Below are 16,853 nucleotides of genomic sequence, written 5' to 3' on the forward strand. Positions count from 1 at the left end.
ACGGATGACGTCATCAGTGTTAACAAATTGCCTTTTTCTTTACAGGAATGTCTCCACAGACACCCAGTTAGTTATAATGCAAATGTATATACAGTATATTGCAATACTTTCATCAGAGGGCCCTATGCTTAACCTCTTATGGCAATAGAGAGATAGATAGATAGATAGATAGATAGATAGATAGATAGATGGATAGAGAGAGAGAGAGAGAGAGAGAGAGAGAGAGGATGGATGGATGGATGGATGGATGGATGGATGGATGGATGGATAGATAGATAGATAGATAGATAGATAGATAGAGAGAGAGAGAGAGAGAGAGAGAGAGAGAGAGGGGATGGATGGATGGATGGATGGATGGATGGATGGATGGATGGATGGATGGATAGATAGATAGATAGATAGATAGATAGAGAGAGAGAGGAGGAGGATGGATGGAGGATGAGGATGGATGGATGATGGATGGATGGATGGATGGATAGATAGATAGATAGATAGATAGATAGATAGATAGATAGAGATAGATAGATAGATAGATAGATAGATAGATAGATAGATAGATAGATAGATGGATGGATGGATGGATGGATGGATGGATGATATGATGGATGATGGATGATAGATAGATAGATAGATAGATAGATAGATAGATAGATAGATAGATAGATAGATAGATAGATAGATAATCTTAAAGGTGCCACTTTGATAGCATGAACATATTTCTCAAAAGAGAAAAGAGTTGTGCGTTGTGTAAGAGTTGTGTAAGTCACGATATAGAAAGTCCCTTTCTATATCGTGACTTACACAACTAATTAAGGTCAGCTAATTATTCAAAACAACAGAGACGGAGGCAATTTGAACCAAAATGGCACAGACCACCAATTTGGAAATTCACAATTGTCTCCACAAAGTTGACACGCTTCTTTTGCAGCACAAGGTCCTCATCCAAAACATATGTGAATATGTGTGCCGAACCAAAAAGGTTCTCCAAAGGGACAAACCAATGATGCTCTCCAATGCCAGATCCAGGAGCTGAAGGAAATGCTCCAAATAGAAAAGGACCAAAAGGATGAGATGCTTTTCACATCAGTTGTAGATGAGGAAGCACTTCTCCACGAGCTGGAGGAAATGAAAGAGATTAACCGTGTTCAACTAGATATGCGCTATATTAATGCAAGTCATTTACCATCTTACCAATAATTAAGAGTGATATGGTGATGCATTTACCTCACAATGAGAAGGTATCCCTGCCAGCCGAGGCCTCTCCGTGTTGAGTGTGCGTGTTCTCACTGTTCCTGTGTGGGGGGTTTTTTCTTTTCTTCTAGAACATGTTCACATACTTTTTTTGTTAAAAAAAACTACATTATATTTCTCATGCTGTTGTTTTTAGTTGAAACCTACACTTCAAAAAGAGGTCTTTACATCCTCAGATGATGGGTGGAGCCATCATGAAAGCTTTTCTGCTGGTTATTGCAGCCAACCAAAGAACAAGTGGTGTGTTTTGTTGGTTTTCCCTGCCAGGTCCATGATAGCCAGAAATCACAATGGCGGACAGCATGGTTAATTAAGTTGGTATGCTGGGGGCAGGTACGATGACCAAGCTGTAGAAGATGATCTTTTCTCACACTTTAGGGGTTTGTAGACACACCAGTGACACATATTATGTTGAAAAGCATTTTGCATATTGCGCCTGTAAAGAATCAATGGGTCCTTGATTTCAGACAGACAAAAGGTTGTGTCTAGATTGTAACCCTCGATTTGCAAAACAGTCCCGAAATGGTTACGGTTAGCTAGTGACAATTGTGGTGGAAAATATTACTATCTATCTATCGATGTCCCGAGATGAGTCCAAAGTGAGCGTTGAAATAACAATCAATGACAAAGAGTGTCTTTGTGGTATTTTATTTCTTGCAAGAAAGAGGCAGAGGTTTACAGGATCACACAGAGCCTACAAAGTATGCACTGGCGAGCCCGCAAAGTAATGCAAGAAATGTCTTGTTATGTCTGCTATGTTACATAATTTGAGAAGCCTGAGAAGTGTGTTCACATGAAACCTTCACACTCTGAATATGAAGGACAAAACAGGACAGGGTGGTATTTCAGTGTCTGCAGACTCTGTTCTGATTTAGCATATCTACTGGCGCCTATGATAAGGAATAGGTTGAGAAGGGAGATGTGAAGGTCTAAAACCTAAATTTGCCATTACATATTGAATGGTTAATTCAGGTATTGACGTTGAATGTGAATTGATAGTTATTGACCTTGAATGGTTAAGGTTAGCAATTGACCTCAAATTGTTGAGGTTAGCCATTGACCTCAAATGGTTAAGTTGACCTCAAATGGTTATGGTAAATTATTAACCACAAATGGTTATGGTAAATTATTAACCTTGACCTCAGCGCTAGCCGCTATTGGCCTGGTTCTGACGTATCGGGTGAGAGTCACTATCCGGTCTATTTTCTTCAATGATCGCAATCAAAGTGTAAGTAATATTTAAATTTATAAATATCAAAGAAAATGACGAAAATTTTGACTGCCATTTCGGCATCACCTCATATCATCTTGAAGACATTTATGTTTGATAAATAACAACTTTGTTTGATGCATGTGTCATTTGAAAACATGACACATGTTAAATGCTTTATAAAATAAACCATAAATGCATTTAGGTGGCGTTAACAGGCGATCTCATTCTTTTAATAACCTCTCATCACTAAATTAAACAGCCTTTGCCTTTCAAATTAGATTCAATCTTATTAGTAGACTCCACTTATCAGAACAATACAAACATTTAGGTTCCCCGATGTGACTCGAAGGTCAACTGCAGATATTAATGTTAAATAAAAGACCAGGGAAGAAATTCTGATTCTAGCCACCTTAATAAAATCCCCTGCGACCTTCGTGTTTGTCCCGACCCATTCTGGGGAACGAATTCTCAATATCCACCATATCCACATACTGGCATATTGTTGTGTCACCACTTGGTGCAGGTGCAGGACACTCCATTAAACAAAACAATCAATTTTAAATATGGTTTAATCATAAGAGAATATCACAGTGCAATAATATAACTTTACATTCAAGGGATAAGTGATGGGGGGAAGAGATGCGAGGCAACAGGCCACGCTCATAGCTCATCCGGCCTCCTCGCTCCTTGAGATGCATTTAAGAATTTGGGACGCCCTCTAAGATAGGGCGCTGAGATAAATTTCCTGGTCACAAATCGGAGGAGCGAGGAGATGAGGAGGTGCAAAATCGGGATATGAGAAGAGCCAATAGAGTTAGTGATCTGTGAGTAAAGTGACTTGGTCATATTGGTCTCAATATTTAGAGTTCAGTCTTTGACATCATCTCACTTTCAAGGACACTTAAGTTTATTACATCTTCTTGTGGCTTTGGCCATCATTTTTTATCGGCAGCAGTGCCGAGCTCCAGCTGTAGCCACGTCAGCTTTTCAAACTGGTTAGATTTGTGGTGTAGAAATTAAGATTAGCCTCGACCTTTTCTGGCTAGATTAAATATGATTAGAAACGAGGCCTGCAGACGTCCAACATGGCTGCAAGACATTGCATCTTGTCACCTAAAAAGGGCCCGTAGGGCGCCTGGAGATATCACAAAAATGTGAACATCAACAGACAGTAAACTGTATTGGAATGAGGAATGAATGCTACTGGTAGGTAGCGTTGTAGTTAGCGTATAAAACTAGACGCGTCTCTGTGCTGTACATGAAAACAGTCCCACAAAACACATCTGTGATCCTGAGTGAGTTCCAGAGCACTAGGTAAAATATAACAGTTGTGCTGCCTGGAGTGTTCGGAGTCAGAGATAAATGTGTGTCTCCTTGAGACATGTACGCACCATTGCTCATTGTTTCAAATTTTAGCACCCGATGTTGAAAATCCGTCCCCGTCATTGTCAAAGTGCGGTCCCTGAATCGTTTTACTGCTGCGCATAGCCGTTAGGTTCATCCTGCGAGCCGACAAAGAAGCAGACCTGCTGCGGAGAGGAGGGGGTGATGTGAGGAGGATGATGGTGGTATGAGGAGGAGGAGGAGGAGGAGGAGAAAGAGGAGGAGGTAGATTCGGGGATCTCCCAGTAGCTGCCGTGGAGGTCCAGGGAGGAGAGAGCAGGCAGGTTGTCTCTCTGCATGGGCTTATCACACTCCGTGGAGAGCGGCGGTGCACTCAAGCATTTCCTCAGGCCCGGCTCACTGAGAGGTCAATTACACAGAGTTAGTTACACTCATTTATATAACAACATATTTGCATATAAGCAACAGAGGCAAAGTCACACACCATGGGACTTTACTTAGTAAAAAAGTACTCAACAGCAAGACACAAATATTTTTTCAATCACGCTTGAATAATGCCATGAATCACACATTATGATGTTTGTCAATTTAATATATATAATTTTGCAAGTCAAAAAAGTGGCTGTTTGTTGTAGATTTGTCATAGTATCATTTAGTTTTGTGTTAAATCGATCACTGAACTACACCTCTCGTCTTGCACAATGCAAGCCAGAAGCACGGCAGTTACCTTGGTTTGCTAGCTAGCTAGCTAACTTGTATATAAAAAGTGGACTTAGTCATTGTGATGTCAACCATTGGTTTGCGAGATCCGTCACTTATGCGTCTTTTGTGTGTGTCCTCTATCTAATACGTGTTTTCACAGTCTTATACTTCAACCATTTTACGAAAAGATGCTACTTTCTTGACGCGCAAAATGATCTTTCAAAATAACAAAATCATATGTGTAATTCATGGCTCAATTAAAACGGGATCAAATAATAGCCATTGCCTGCCGTACATATTTCTTCTGAAATAAGGTCCCATTGTGGTACCGAAAGGGGCGGGCCTTAGCCTCTCTGTCGGGAATAACCTGGGACAAGGCAGAGAGATTCCAAGATGCGAGTTGTAACTCCGGGTAATCTTTGTTTGTTTGGACCCAAATGTTACGTTGTTCTGTGTACGCCTGTCATCAGTAAGAGTCTGTGAGTTCACTAGTGAGGGCCAAGAATAAGCCAGTGAAGATGACTGAATAGAAAACTTTATGTTTGAGTGCTTTTAACTCTAGTAAACCGGATTAGGGACATAAAGTACCGACACCTATTTAATTTACATTCAAAGAAATTCTATTGACTCTTGTAAAACTCCTGTTTAAACTTTATATGTTAAAGTTATATTCCTTGTGTGTGTATGAAAAACTTGGGCAATAAAGCTGATTCTGAGAGCGCGTAGATCTGTTCAGTTGAGGGAGCGCCGTAAGTTAAAGCCAATGAAGACGGTAAAACCTCTGTGCCGCTCGATGTCCATAAATATGATTCTTTCATGTGTTTGTGTTAGCTTATGGATAGCTGTTAGCTAACGCTAGCTTTACTTTTATTGTGGTAGCCAAGCTGCCACAGTGCAGAAATTCTTCTTCCATTGGTGTTTCTGTCAGTTACCAAACAGCTTTTATTTTATATTATTATTATTATTATTATACTATACATTTCTATACATTTATTCATGTAATAATTCCAGTATTTTCATTTTTTTTTTCCTATGTTGTTATGTAGTTTCTTCTAGTTTCATGTTCAACCTTCTTGGTTTGTAATTTGAGGGTGGATAACCCCGAAACACTGTGTGAAAAATCCTCCATCACCTGAGGGAGTTGATTGGAGCTCCTTTCCAGGCTTGTTGGTACATGTCACCTGCCACCCCAAACAGCCAGCGCATATCGGCCGGCACCTCTGGGATCCACTCCACAAACCTGGTGAACAGGAGGAATGACATAATAAACAAACAATAAACTGATGTTTTCAATTCATATTTTACAAGACGAGTTTGAAAAGAGTTTCAAGTGAAGAACTCTCTTGCTTAAATGGACAGTTCCAACCTCAATCACACATTTTTCCTCTCGCCTGTAGAGCTTTTTATCATTCTAGATTGTTTTCGTGTGAGTTGCAGAGTGTTGGACATATCGGCCGTAGAGATGTCTGCCTATTCTCCAAAATAATGGAAGTCAATGGCACTCAACGTGTGGTTCTCAAAGCACCGAAAAATAAATAGAAAAACTCAACATCAATGTCTCTTAAGAAATCATGACCCTGTTACTCAGGATAACCAACAGACCAGAGGCTGACCGATACTATCTAGTTTGATAAATACCACTAACTGTCCATTCCATGGTTAGATCTGCGCTCACCTCTGGGCCACTGAGTAGGCCGACTGTACAGGAAGTGTGTATGGCATGAGCATGTAGGAGGCCACTCTCACAGGCAGCATCTGGGACACCTTGGCATACAGGCCAGGTGTGTCTTGGCAGGCCTCGCAGAACACTGGCAGACACACAGACGGGAGCGTGTTAACATGTTGACGCTGTACAGAGGCGTCACAGAGTGCATCATCATTGCTTAAATCCAACAACCAGTCCGGCGTGACACCCCACCTTTCTTAATGGGCGTGGGCAGGACCATCTGCTCGTCCAACCACCAGTGCTGTTTGCGCAGTAGGCGGAGCCTCCGGAGCACCCACTCCTTGGTGGTTTCCGTGTGCTTGCAGCAGCAAGGGGACGGGCTCTCCGGCAGGGCGGGGCCCGAGGTCGGCCGATCCGGCATCAGCAGGTCTGGCAAACACGAAACATGACGTCAGTTCACACAGTCCGGTTCAGGTTCAGCTAGAGGCTGATAGGGACTAGTAGTAGCGAGGTAAACTCTTTTCAGAGTCACCATGGCAAGACGGCAGTAGGATACTCACTGTTTTCTTCAAGGAAACGCATGGCATCCTTATAACCGCTCTGACACATCTCAGCCAGTACCTGTGGAGGGGAGAAACGGTGCGTCTTATATACGGTTTATATACGTTTTTTAAAATGTAATGTGATGTGATGTCAGTTTCACAATAAAGCTGCTTTTTAAGTTAAAAATCTTGTTGGAGATTTTTAACTTAAAACTCTTTAGGGCTGCTGTAAGCTATTATTTTAAAAATAACTCATTAATCACCACAACAAGACAGAAATTGCATTTGTTTACTTAAAATATAAATATGACACTTTAAAAACAGACTCATTTTAATGTACTCTTAATTTGTTTTGCATTTCATATTTATATTTTTAAATGGTGTCTTATACTATTGCACCGTGTTTATGCACCAATTACCAAGCCAAATTCCTTTTATGTGCACATTTTTTTTTTTAATTATGATGATTTCTTATTGATAACTTATACAGACCAGGAATCAACAAAGCATAAAAAAAAAGTATAACTTAAAATAATGGAGATTTTTAAGGAAAATTTCAAAATATACGCTTCCACAGTTGAGAAGATCGACATCTCTCATCCAGCCAAAAATAACCAATAACCTCGTTTCCAAACACTTGGCAACAACGCTGGTATCTTTGACGAAAGAGAGCTGTGGTATCAGCAGAGCTGCTCACAGCCAATCCACTGGCTGGAGTGATGGGACCACAGGACTAAGGGTCAAACCACCCAGAGAGAGTCCTCTGTTCTATTTGACAATCTGTTTTCTTATGCACATCCGATACGCCGCCCGCCAAGTGTGTGTGTGTTCAAAGACACAGTTACTGCCTCAAGCCTGTGTGTGTAGACTTGTTTTCCCATGTGGTGTGGTACAGAGAGGTAATTCCTCCATCAAGGAATGTGATAAGAACACAGCTTCCCACATCGCACAGACTTCTGCGCCCAATTACGCAATCGTGGAATCCAGACGGCACGTGAGGGGAATAGGTGAGGAGCCGGGGCTCAATAACTACAACACAGCTAACGACAAGACATGTTGTGGAGTGGAGGCCAAAAAATGGTTTCAAACTAATTTATCTCTAGCCAAAGTGATCAAAATAATAATCCATTGCACGCGTCCATTTCGGCTGTCATGAGTGTCTCAAGCTGACCTTATCCACTTGTGACAGAGACCTTTATCCATTTTGAGTTTGGTGGGATTATGGTTTAAGTAGGGGGGGTCTGTGAGTATTTTCTATTTTGATGTGTACTGTGGCGACTAAATTTACATTCAAAGTACCTGTATTAATCCCTAGAAAGTTGAAATATGCTTGTTTCCAGATATTTAGAAATACGTCAAAAAAGACTGTACTGAACTGGAAAGAGGAAGACTGGAAACCGTCATCATACAGGCCGGCCATTCTGAGAAAGCGATGAAAAGAACAGATGCGTATGCTGATGACACAGCTCTGATCTCTGGAGCTGCAAGTTCAGGGCAGAGGGGACAGAAGGCAAGAGGGCAAGATGGATGTTTTGATGTGGGACTGTCTGGGAACATTGGGTCCCAGACAGTCCAGAACCATGATCAGAGTAGGAGGAGGAGGAGGAAGACGAAGGGCTGGTTGACGCGTGTGACCCGTGTCAACAAGGACACAGGGAGGAGGAGGGAGGAGGTCTTGGTTGCCGGGGCTTATGGCAACCAGAGGAGAAGGGAAGGGAACCAGAGACGGGTGAGATCGTAAATGCACTCACTCACTCACTCACAAGAGTGAGTGCTGCAAGAACCTGGAGGGCGTTACTAAAGACATGCAGCATACATCTCATAACCCTGTCTCTCTCTTTTTACAGAACTAGTTGAATCCCAGAAAATGCTTCTTCACACCAGAGCAGAGATGATGAACCTTAAATGCTAACACGATGCAGAAGAACATCCTGGTATTTTTTGGCATACTGCTCTTGACATACTCAAAATAAATCAAAGTGGGGGAATGTCATGGAAATTGTGGTTTTTCAAGGTTCATGAACTGTGATCTTGCGGATGAATTGTAATCTTCTCATGAGCTCATTGCAGCGACGCCGTGCATGCACGCATCGAAGATAGAAGAAGAATTGATAGACTAGTGCATTCTGTCACCTCTCCCTGAACAGCAACTGCTTTTAAGTTACCATGACGACTGACTATTAGACCCCCCCCTGCACAAGCACACACACACACACACACTCACAGTTGGTTTAGTGACCTGCATTAGCTTTGACCGTCGGTTCTGTTACAAAGACCATTGCACATTCACACATTATGTTTTCTGTGGAGCCTCACAGCATGTGAAATAGTATCCGGGGCAACACATTTGGGGGCTTCAGCCCCGGCAAAACGACATAGAATAGCCCATGTTATAGGACCGAGCCCCGGTACAATTTAGACCCTGACTATGTCGCTAGTAAATATTAGAAAAGAAAAACTATCAAATCAGGAGTGGTCGTTTAAAGTGTTTAAATCCTAAACTGATCTAATGAAATTTAAACGTAAGCAGATATTAACTTCTTCTCTGAAACTTGCTTTCTTTACCAATTGTATGTTATGTATAATCACACTTATTCATACTTGAATCAACCAACCAAAAGCATGCCAACTGAAAACTGTCTTTAAATTACAGAGCGAGTGTTCTTTCCAAAGAACTTTCTAAGAATTTATAGTTACAGAACAACTCCCTTCTTAGGATGCAAAAGCGATATTGTCCAAACCAAAGTCCATTTAGGAAACCTCTTATTTTACTGCAGCAGATGTTTTTGCACAGAATCCCAGCGACACCGATGACAAGTTATGAACAATAATATAAACATAGCCGGTTTTCTCGCTTATGGTCTCGTTTACTTATGTAGGCATCAGTGTTAAATGTTTCATAAGCAGTTAAAAGCTCCTCACTGTAACTTTGAGCTGTCCTCCAACAAACTATTTGACCTAGGGGTGTCATGCCTCATGGTTTTGCACATTCATGCATGTGGTTGGTGAGTCACACCGAGCCAGGCTGTGAGCCAGCAGGCGGTTTGGGCAGCAGAGAGTACACAATGTACAGAACACCTGTAGACACAATACTGTATACATGTGCATACACACCACCATGTAGCGTGTTTAAGTGCTTAAACCGGCACCAGTTAACCACACATGTATGATTCATCTTTTCATTTTTATTAGGTTCCATGTCATCTGATTGAGTATCTTTATATGTCTTCATTGCGACGCACTCGACCTTCGTATTTTGTTATTACTAAACAACGTCATCTGAATCCAGTCTGACAGACTTAGTCATGTTTGTGTGTATATGACATGGCAACAGAGGAGAAGTAGGTAGGTCTATTCACAATCAATAGGCACACATTGATTTTAGTGATACATAGAAACATTCACGCTGCTCTGCTACATCGAATACATAAACTTGAATAGATCACTGTCAAAGTCCACAAGCAGCTGATAAGTAATAGTGAGGGCCACACTGGTATCAGTAACTAGGAGCAAAACAATTAGCACAGTTCTCTTTCAAAACATGCAAATGACTCATCCTGATTATTTGGAGAGGAAAACAAAATTATCTCATGGCAGCCTCGCACTCTGACCTTTTTTTTCCTTTTTTTTTTTCAACGCGGTATTCCCCCCAGTCCTATTGTGAGGTTTTACTGGATAAACTGTCATGTAAAAAGATATGTTTTCTGGCTCACAGCTGAAACCAAAGGGAATCCAAGTGATTTTCAAATTGATGCTCTACTTGATTTGCTACATTTCACATTTAGATTCACAAGGATCTTTTTTTACTTTCAGTCACATGTTATAGGACCGAGCCCCGGTACAATTTAAACCCTGACTATGTCGCTAGTAAATATTAGAAAAGAAAAACTATCAAATCAGGATTCTAGCCAGACTTTGAAGATTCATTTTTAAATATTGACACATTATCAGCTGCACCTTCTTAGCCTGCTAAAATTAGATTTACCACCTCTGCTCTCCAGCGAAATTGCAGTTTACATCCACGTCTGTCTGGAATGTTAACACTTCATCTTTTTATCCTATTCGACATTTTGTAAAATGTTGTAATTTGGATATGGATTATTGAGTTATGGCCAAAAAAGTGTTTCATAAGGTCACTGTGGCCAACCAAAACCTTATCAGTTCATCCTTGAATCCAGGTGGATGTTTGTGACACATTTGAAGAATTTCTCTCGAGGCCCTACCGAGATATCGTGTTCATGAGACAGACAGACGGAGGGACAACCGGAGAAATCGCGGCCCTCTCCGGTACGGATGCCTAAAAATACGACCTACCTTGGGTTCCGGTGGAAACAGCGCCCTGCTGAGGCGGTACATGTTGCCCAGGTTCATCTGGATGCTGGTGTTGGTGAAGCGCAGCTCGTGGAAGCTGGTGGAGTTGTCGCGGGGACAGATGTCACACTCGCCCGAGAAGGGTGAGATGGTGATGGTGTTCTTCAGCTCTGACTGTGGCATGTTGTTGCTCATCCCACCGTCCACGTAGCGCTACAGACACAGAGGAGGGAAATAATGTATTTACCTCTTTCATTCAGTTTAATACATTACATTACATTACAGTCATTTAGCAGACGCTTTTATCCAAAGCGACTTACAATCAGTAGTATATTACATATCATTCACCCATTCACACACTGATGACAGGCTACCATGCAAGGTGCCACCATCAGACTCTAACTAACATTCATGCAACATCCAGTCCACACCGATGGCAAGCCTTCGGGAGCAACTTGGGGTTAAGTGTCTTGCCCAAGGACGCATCGACTGCCGGAGCCGGGTATCGAACCACCTCTGATTGGAGAACTACCTTGCTCTCCACTACGCCACAGCCGATAGCCATATTTTATACTCACTGCACGACTTCTATTGGTATTATCTGTTACAGAACAGGTCTCATTGACACATATGGGATGTGGTTCTCGGCTGCTGAACCGTGACAGTGGAGGGTACTACTTCCATTCCCTTGTGGCCCAGGACTGCCCTGACATAATATCCTAAAAAAAGCCACATCCTTGTCCCAGAACAAGAACACAAGTCACATCTTACTAACATCTTTGTGTGTGTTAGTGACTTCATGTATTTTTTTCGGAGACTTTACCAATTTACTTAGTTAATGAAATCCTCCGGCTTTATTTTAGACTCAACCCCTGGATCGGTAGGCAAATGAAAGGAAGGGTTTATCATATAAAGCGCTTAAAATGGCGATTGACCTTATTCCAGAAGTTGTAAAATCCCCTCCAGCTTGGCCGAGCTGCTGCCAGTGGTCTGTGTTATGAGCTGCCAGCCGGACAGAATGTAGGTCAGTGAGGAAACGGAGGGCAGGATCCTTCAATGTGCATGTACAGACTATAGAAATGTGTACTTTCACATGTACTTTTCCTACATTATTGAACTTCTCACTGTCATATTGGTTTGACTACATTAATATTGGGCATATGTTACTCTCTCTGGCTGTAATAATAATAACAGCCTGACAGATAACTCTGCTTACTGATGTAATCGGACGATATTAGCTTAAGACGGATTTATCCTTTCGTTACATATTTCCAATGTTGAGTGACATCGCAGTACAGAAATGCAGGAGGTTAGCATTTAGCTTAAAGCCCTGCTAGCATGGACTCTTAGTCTTCTCAGAACATATCTGTGTAACAATTTGTCAAAAGTAAATATATCTATCTATATCAACATCCAGTATGAGTCAGGCTTTAGTTTCTCTCTGCAGTAAAGACCTGTCGGTAACAGTAAATTTAACTGGTTCTGTAATTTCTAAAACAATTTCCAGCTTGGAAGAAAAGGCTTGAGAGAACCAGAACCAGGACTGAGCGTGGGGCATACTGGCAGACACCTGCAGCAGGAAAATGAAGGGTTTTCTAAAAAGGGACAGGGACTGCCAAAATCAAGACAAAATGAAAGTTCTTCGTGGTAACTTCAAGAAAATTTTAGGAGTGGTCGTTTAAAGTGTTTAAATCCTAAACTGATCTAATGAAATTTAAACGTAAGCAGATATTAACTTCTTCTCTGAAACTTGCTTTCTTTACCAATTGTATGTTATGTATAATCACACTTATTCATACTTGAATCAACCAACCAAAAGCATTACAACTGAAATTACAGAGCTGTTCTTTCCAAATTTCTAAGAATTTAGTGTTCTTTCCAAAGAACTTTCTAGCAGATGTTCTGGTTTGACAGAATCCCAACACCGATGACAAGTTATGAATAATATAAACATATAGTTACAGAACAACTCCCATTTTGGAAACCTCTTATTTTACTTGGTTTGATTTTGCACAGAATCCCAGCGACACCGATGACAAGTTATGCAGCAGATTTTTTTTTTTTTTTTTTTGCACAGAATCCCAGCGACACCGATGACAAGTTATGAATAATATAAACATAGCCGGTTTTCTCGCTTATGGTCTCGTTTACTTATGTAGGCATCAGTGTTAAATGTTTCATAACCAGTTAAAAGCTCCTCACTGTAACTTTGAGCTGTCCTCCAACAAACTATTTGACCTAGGGGTGTCATGCCTCATGGTTTTGCACATTCATGCATGTGGTTGGTGAGTCACAAGCGAGCCAGCAGGCGGTTTGGGCAGCAGAGAGTACACAATGTACAGAACACCTGTAGACACAACACTGTATACATGTGCATACACACCACCATGTAGCGTGTTTAAGTGCTTAAACCGGCACCAGTTAACCACACATGTATGATTCATCTTTTCATTTTTATTAGGTTCCATGTCATCTGATTGAGTATCTTTATATGTCTTCATTGCGACGCACTCGACCTTCGTATTTTGTTATTACTAAACAACGTCATCTGAATCCAGTCTGACAGACTTAGTCATGTTTGTGTGTATATGACATGGCAATAGAGGAGAGCAGGTAGGTCTATTCACAAGAGGCACACACACACACACATAGAAACCGCTGCTCTGCTGTCGACTAGATCACTGTCAAAGTCCACAAGCAGCTGATAAGTAATAGTGAGGGCCACACTGGTATCAGTAACTAGGAGCAAAACAATCAGCACAGTTCTCTTTCAAAACATGCAAATGACTCATCCTGATTATTTGGAGAGGAAAACAAAATTATCTCATGGCAGCCTCGCACTCTGACCTTTTTTTTTTCCAACGCGGTATTCCCCCCAGTCCTATTGTGAGGTTTTACTGGATAAACTGTCATGTAAAAAGATATGTTTTCTGGCTCACAGCTGAAACCAAAGGGAATCCAAGTGATTTTCAAATTGATGCTCTACTTGATTTGCTACATTTCACATTTAGATTCACAAGGATCTTTTTTTACTTTCAGTCACATGGTTCCCAATGACTTCTTTTGGTTAGATGTAATGAAGCAAACTTGTCTTCTAGGACAAGAATAAAAAAAGTGAAATATGTACAAATAATTGTGCAAACCAAAGCTAAACCTACCACTCCTCTGAAGGATGGGGGGATCAGCCCGCAGTAGACCGGAATGAAGCAGCTGCAGATCAGTGCCTGTGGACAGAGAGCAAAGGTGAAACCAGAGGACAACCATTTAAAAACACACACACACAATATCAGCAACTCTCTGCACCTGGATGAGTTCCTCTTTGGAGCTAAACTCCGTCACCAGCACGTTCTCCCCGTCAGACACTCTGGTGAGCGAAACGCACAGACGCCCCGAAACCCGGATGTGAGCGTCGGAGGGCAGATCCCGATCCAGGCCGGTCCTTAACACCTTGAGCAGGTTGAAGGTGGGGTGAAGGGGGCCCAGGTTCCTCTTCCTGGCCTCCTTCGCCACCCCAATCACATCTTCGCAACATTTGGCTAGAAAAAGAGGAAAGAATGGAAGAAAGGCTCAGGAGATGGGACTTTAGAAGCTACACCCTGTTGCTCTTCAAACCTAGGACTGGATCGATATCCACTAAAGCTACCTGGGGTCAGTGGCCCGGGACAAGCCCTCTTCCGAGTGCTGAGCCCATACACGTGACTGCTGCTATCAGCCCTTATGACTGCTTATTAATGGGAGAATAAGCAATCATAAGGGCAGGGATAAGAGAAAATGAAAGGGTCCTCTGACTCACACAGTCCACATCGAGAACAGGGCTCTCTTATGATCCGGTGACTCCATGTAGTTGGCACTGCACCCATGGGCTTTATCCATATATATTTATCTATTTGTATAGATTACTTGTCGATGACATTTAGAGGAAGTACAATTATCATATATATATATATATATATATATATATATACACACACACACACACACACACTTTTGGGTCAACTTTGTCAAAAAAAGAAAGAAGTAAAAACCATATTTCAAAAACACAGATCTATGTATAAAATAAAATCGGCATTGAAATGAGTGTGGTTCAATATATAAAACTACAACAAATGAACATTTAAAAATACACTTAAAAAATTCTGTAGCAAAATAAAAGATAAAATATTAAAATAATAATAATAATATAATAATAATAATATAATAATAATAATAATAATAATAATAATAATAATAATAATAATAATAATAATAATAATAATAATAATAATAAATAATGAACCATAAATATTAAATAAAGTGCCCTGCATATGCTGCCTCTAGTGTGCATAAAGCTCCAGGCTACCGAGCCACAGCGGTCTGTCTTACTTATGGACGCCTGGCTGGCGAGCACCGAGGCGGTCAGAGCGCCGGCGGAAGCCCCGTACAGCTTGGTGGCCCCTGTGAGGAGGTAGGGCGCTTTCTCTAGCAGGCAGCTGGCAACTCCGATGTGATAGATCCCCAGAAAGCCGCACCCGGCAAAAGACAGGTTCCAGCCGCTATTTAAGTCGACCATGGCCGGGCATGCCCCGACTAGGGGAGCCCCGAGAGCGGATAGAACACCGAGTGCGCAGCGGCTCTCGGAGGGGTTAGTCACGGCCGACACCTCGCTTCTGCGGAGAGAAGCAGACTGGATGAATCCACAGGTCAACAACTGGCTCTTTTAGAGGGGAAGTGCAGGGAGGACTCACTTCTTGTGATGCCTTCAGGTACCATCAGACCTCTCAGAACGCCGACGGTAGTGCCTCTATTGGGATACTTGTACTTACATTACATTACATTGCAGTCATTTAGCAATGTAATTATTTTAGCGAAAGGGTTAAACCATTTTTTTTTTTATGATATGAAAACCTAAAAGTGTCACTTCTATTTAACTGGTAGTGTGGTGTGAAGCATAAAAGATTAACATGTATTTTTTTTATCGTCCAGTGTTGATGTTACCAAGTGACAAAAGTGTGGTTTAGTGTCACGAGCTTGTTCAGTGTATTTGGAGACCGACACTAATTCATCATGATCGGCATGAACTGGAACGCGAGGCCCCTTGAAGTGTATGGATGTGCGCGTATGGTTTATTATTTATTTTTTCTATCTCTAAGATTTACAAGGTTACAGTAAAGGCAACATATTTTTCTGAGAGCATGATTGGATGATGGCTCGTCTGTCAATTCCCTTGTTCCACACAGGAGCCAATCGACAGCAAGCGGGATGGGCATAACACAGTGACGTCACAGCCCCTTTAAAGAAACACAACAGAAAAAAAGGAAAACACAAACAAGCCCCTCCCCCTACTTCTGTTTTCTTTGCATAACAGTTATTTGCAGAGTTCTCAGGAGTATTCAATTAAAATTGAAAGAAGTCAAGTTAAATAAAATGTCTATTGAAGTACCGGTAACCTAGCAGTTGTATTAATGTCAACAACTGACTGTCAAATCAAAGAAAGAAAGTTCAATTGAATAATATCTCAACATTATTTATTGTCAGTTTTCAAATCGAACTGGGGGATGTATAACTAATACGTATATGTTCTGATAATAAATAAATGTTTTTCTCTCACTTCAAGTAAAATATGGCCTGGGTTTGAAAATAAAATACAAAGAAACAGAAAGCTTTTGAAAAATGTGCCTCGTAAAATAAAGTACTTAATTATAGAACGATGATTTGAACTGTATTGTCGTTAAAATTCAGTTTATTCAGGTGGGAAGTGATGTCACCCCAAAACTTGGTGATTATATATTAGGTTTTAAAGTATTCTGTGTATGTATTGTTGATTTTATATTATACACCATTAACA

At 41.2% G+C, this 16,853-nt stretch overlaps 1 protein-coding gene across 1 annotated transcript; it reads right to left on the reverse strand.

The window, feature by feature from the left end:
* Window positions 1-2,366: 2,366 nt before the first annotated feature.
* On the reverse strand, window positions 2,367-15,683 carry pnpla3 (patatin-like phospholipase domain containing 3). Its single transcript, XM_054624764.1, has 9 exons — window positions 15,392-15,683; window positions 14,333-14,565; window positions 14,188-14,253; window positions 11,033-11,242; window positions 6,737-6,797; window positions 6,429-6,605; window positions 6,186-6,318; window positions 5,643-5,750; window positions 2,367-4,207 (listed from the first exon to the last, which is right to left on the reverse strand). Exons 1-9 carry the CDS (start codon window positions 15,576-15,578, stop codon window positions 3,937-3,939), a joined length of 1,446 nt encoding a protein of 481 aa, XP_054480739.1. The 5' UTR covers window positions 15,579-15,683; the 3' UTR covers window positions 2,367-3,936.
* Between the last annotated feature and the right edge of the window lie 1,170 nt (window positions 15,684-16,853).

Source organism: Anoplopoma fimbria, chromosome 23, assembly GCF_027596085.1.
Source record: "Anoplopoma fimbria isolate UVic2021 breed Golden Eagle Sablefish chromosome 23, Afim_UVic_2022, whole genome shotgun sequence".
Classification (NCBI taxonomy): Eukaryota; Metazoa; Chordata; class Actinopteri; order Perciformes; family Anoplopomatidae; genus Anoplopoma; species Anoplopoma fimbria.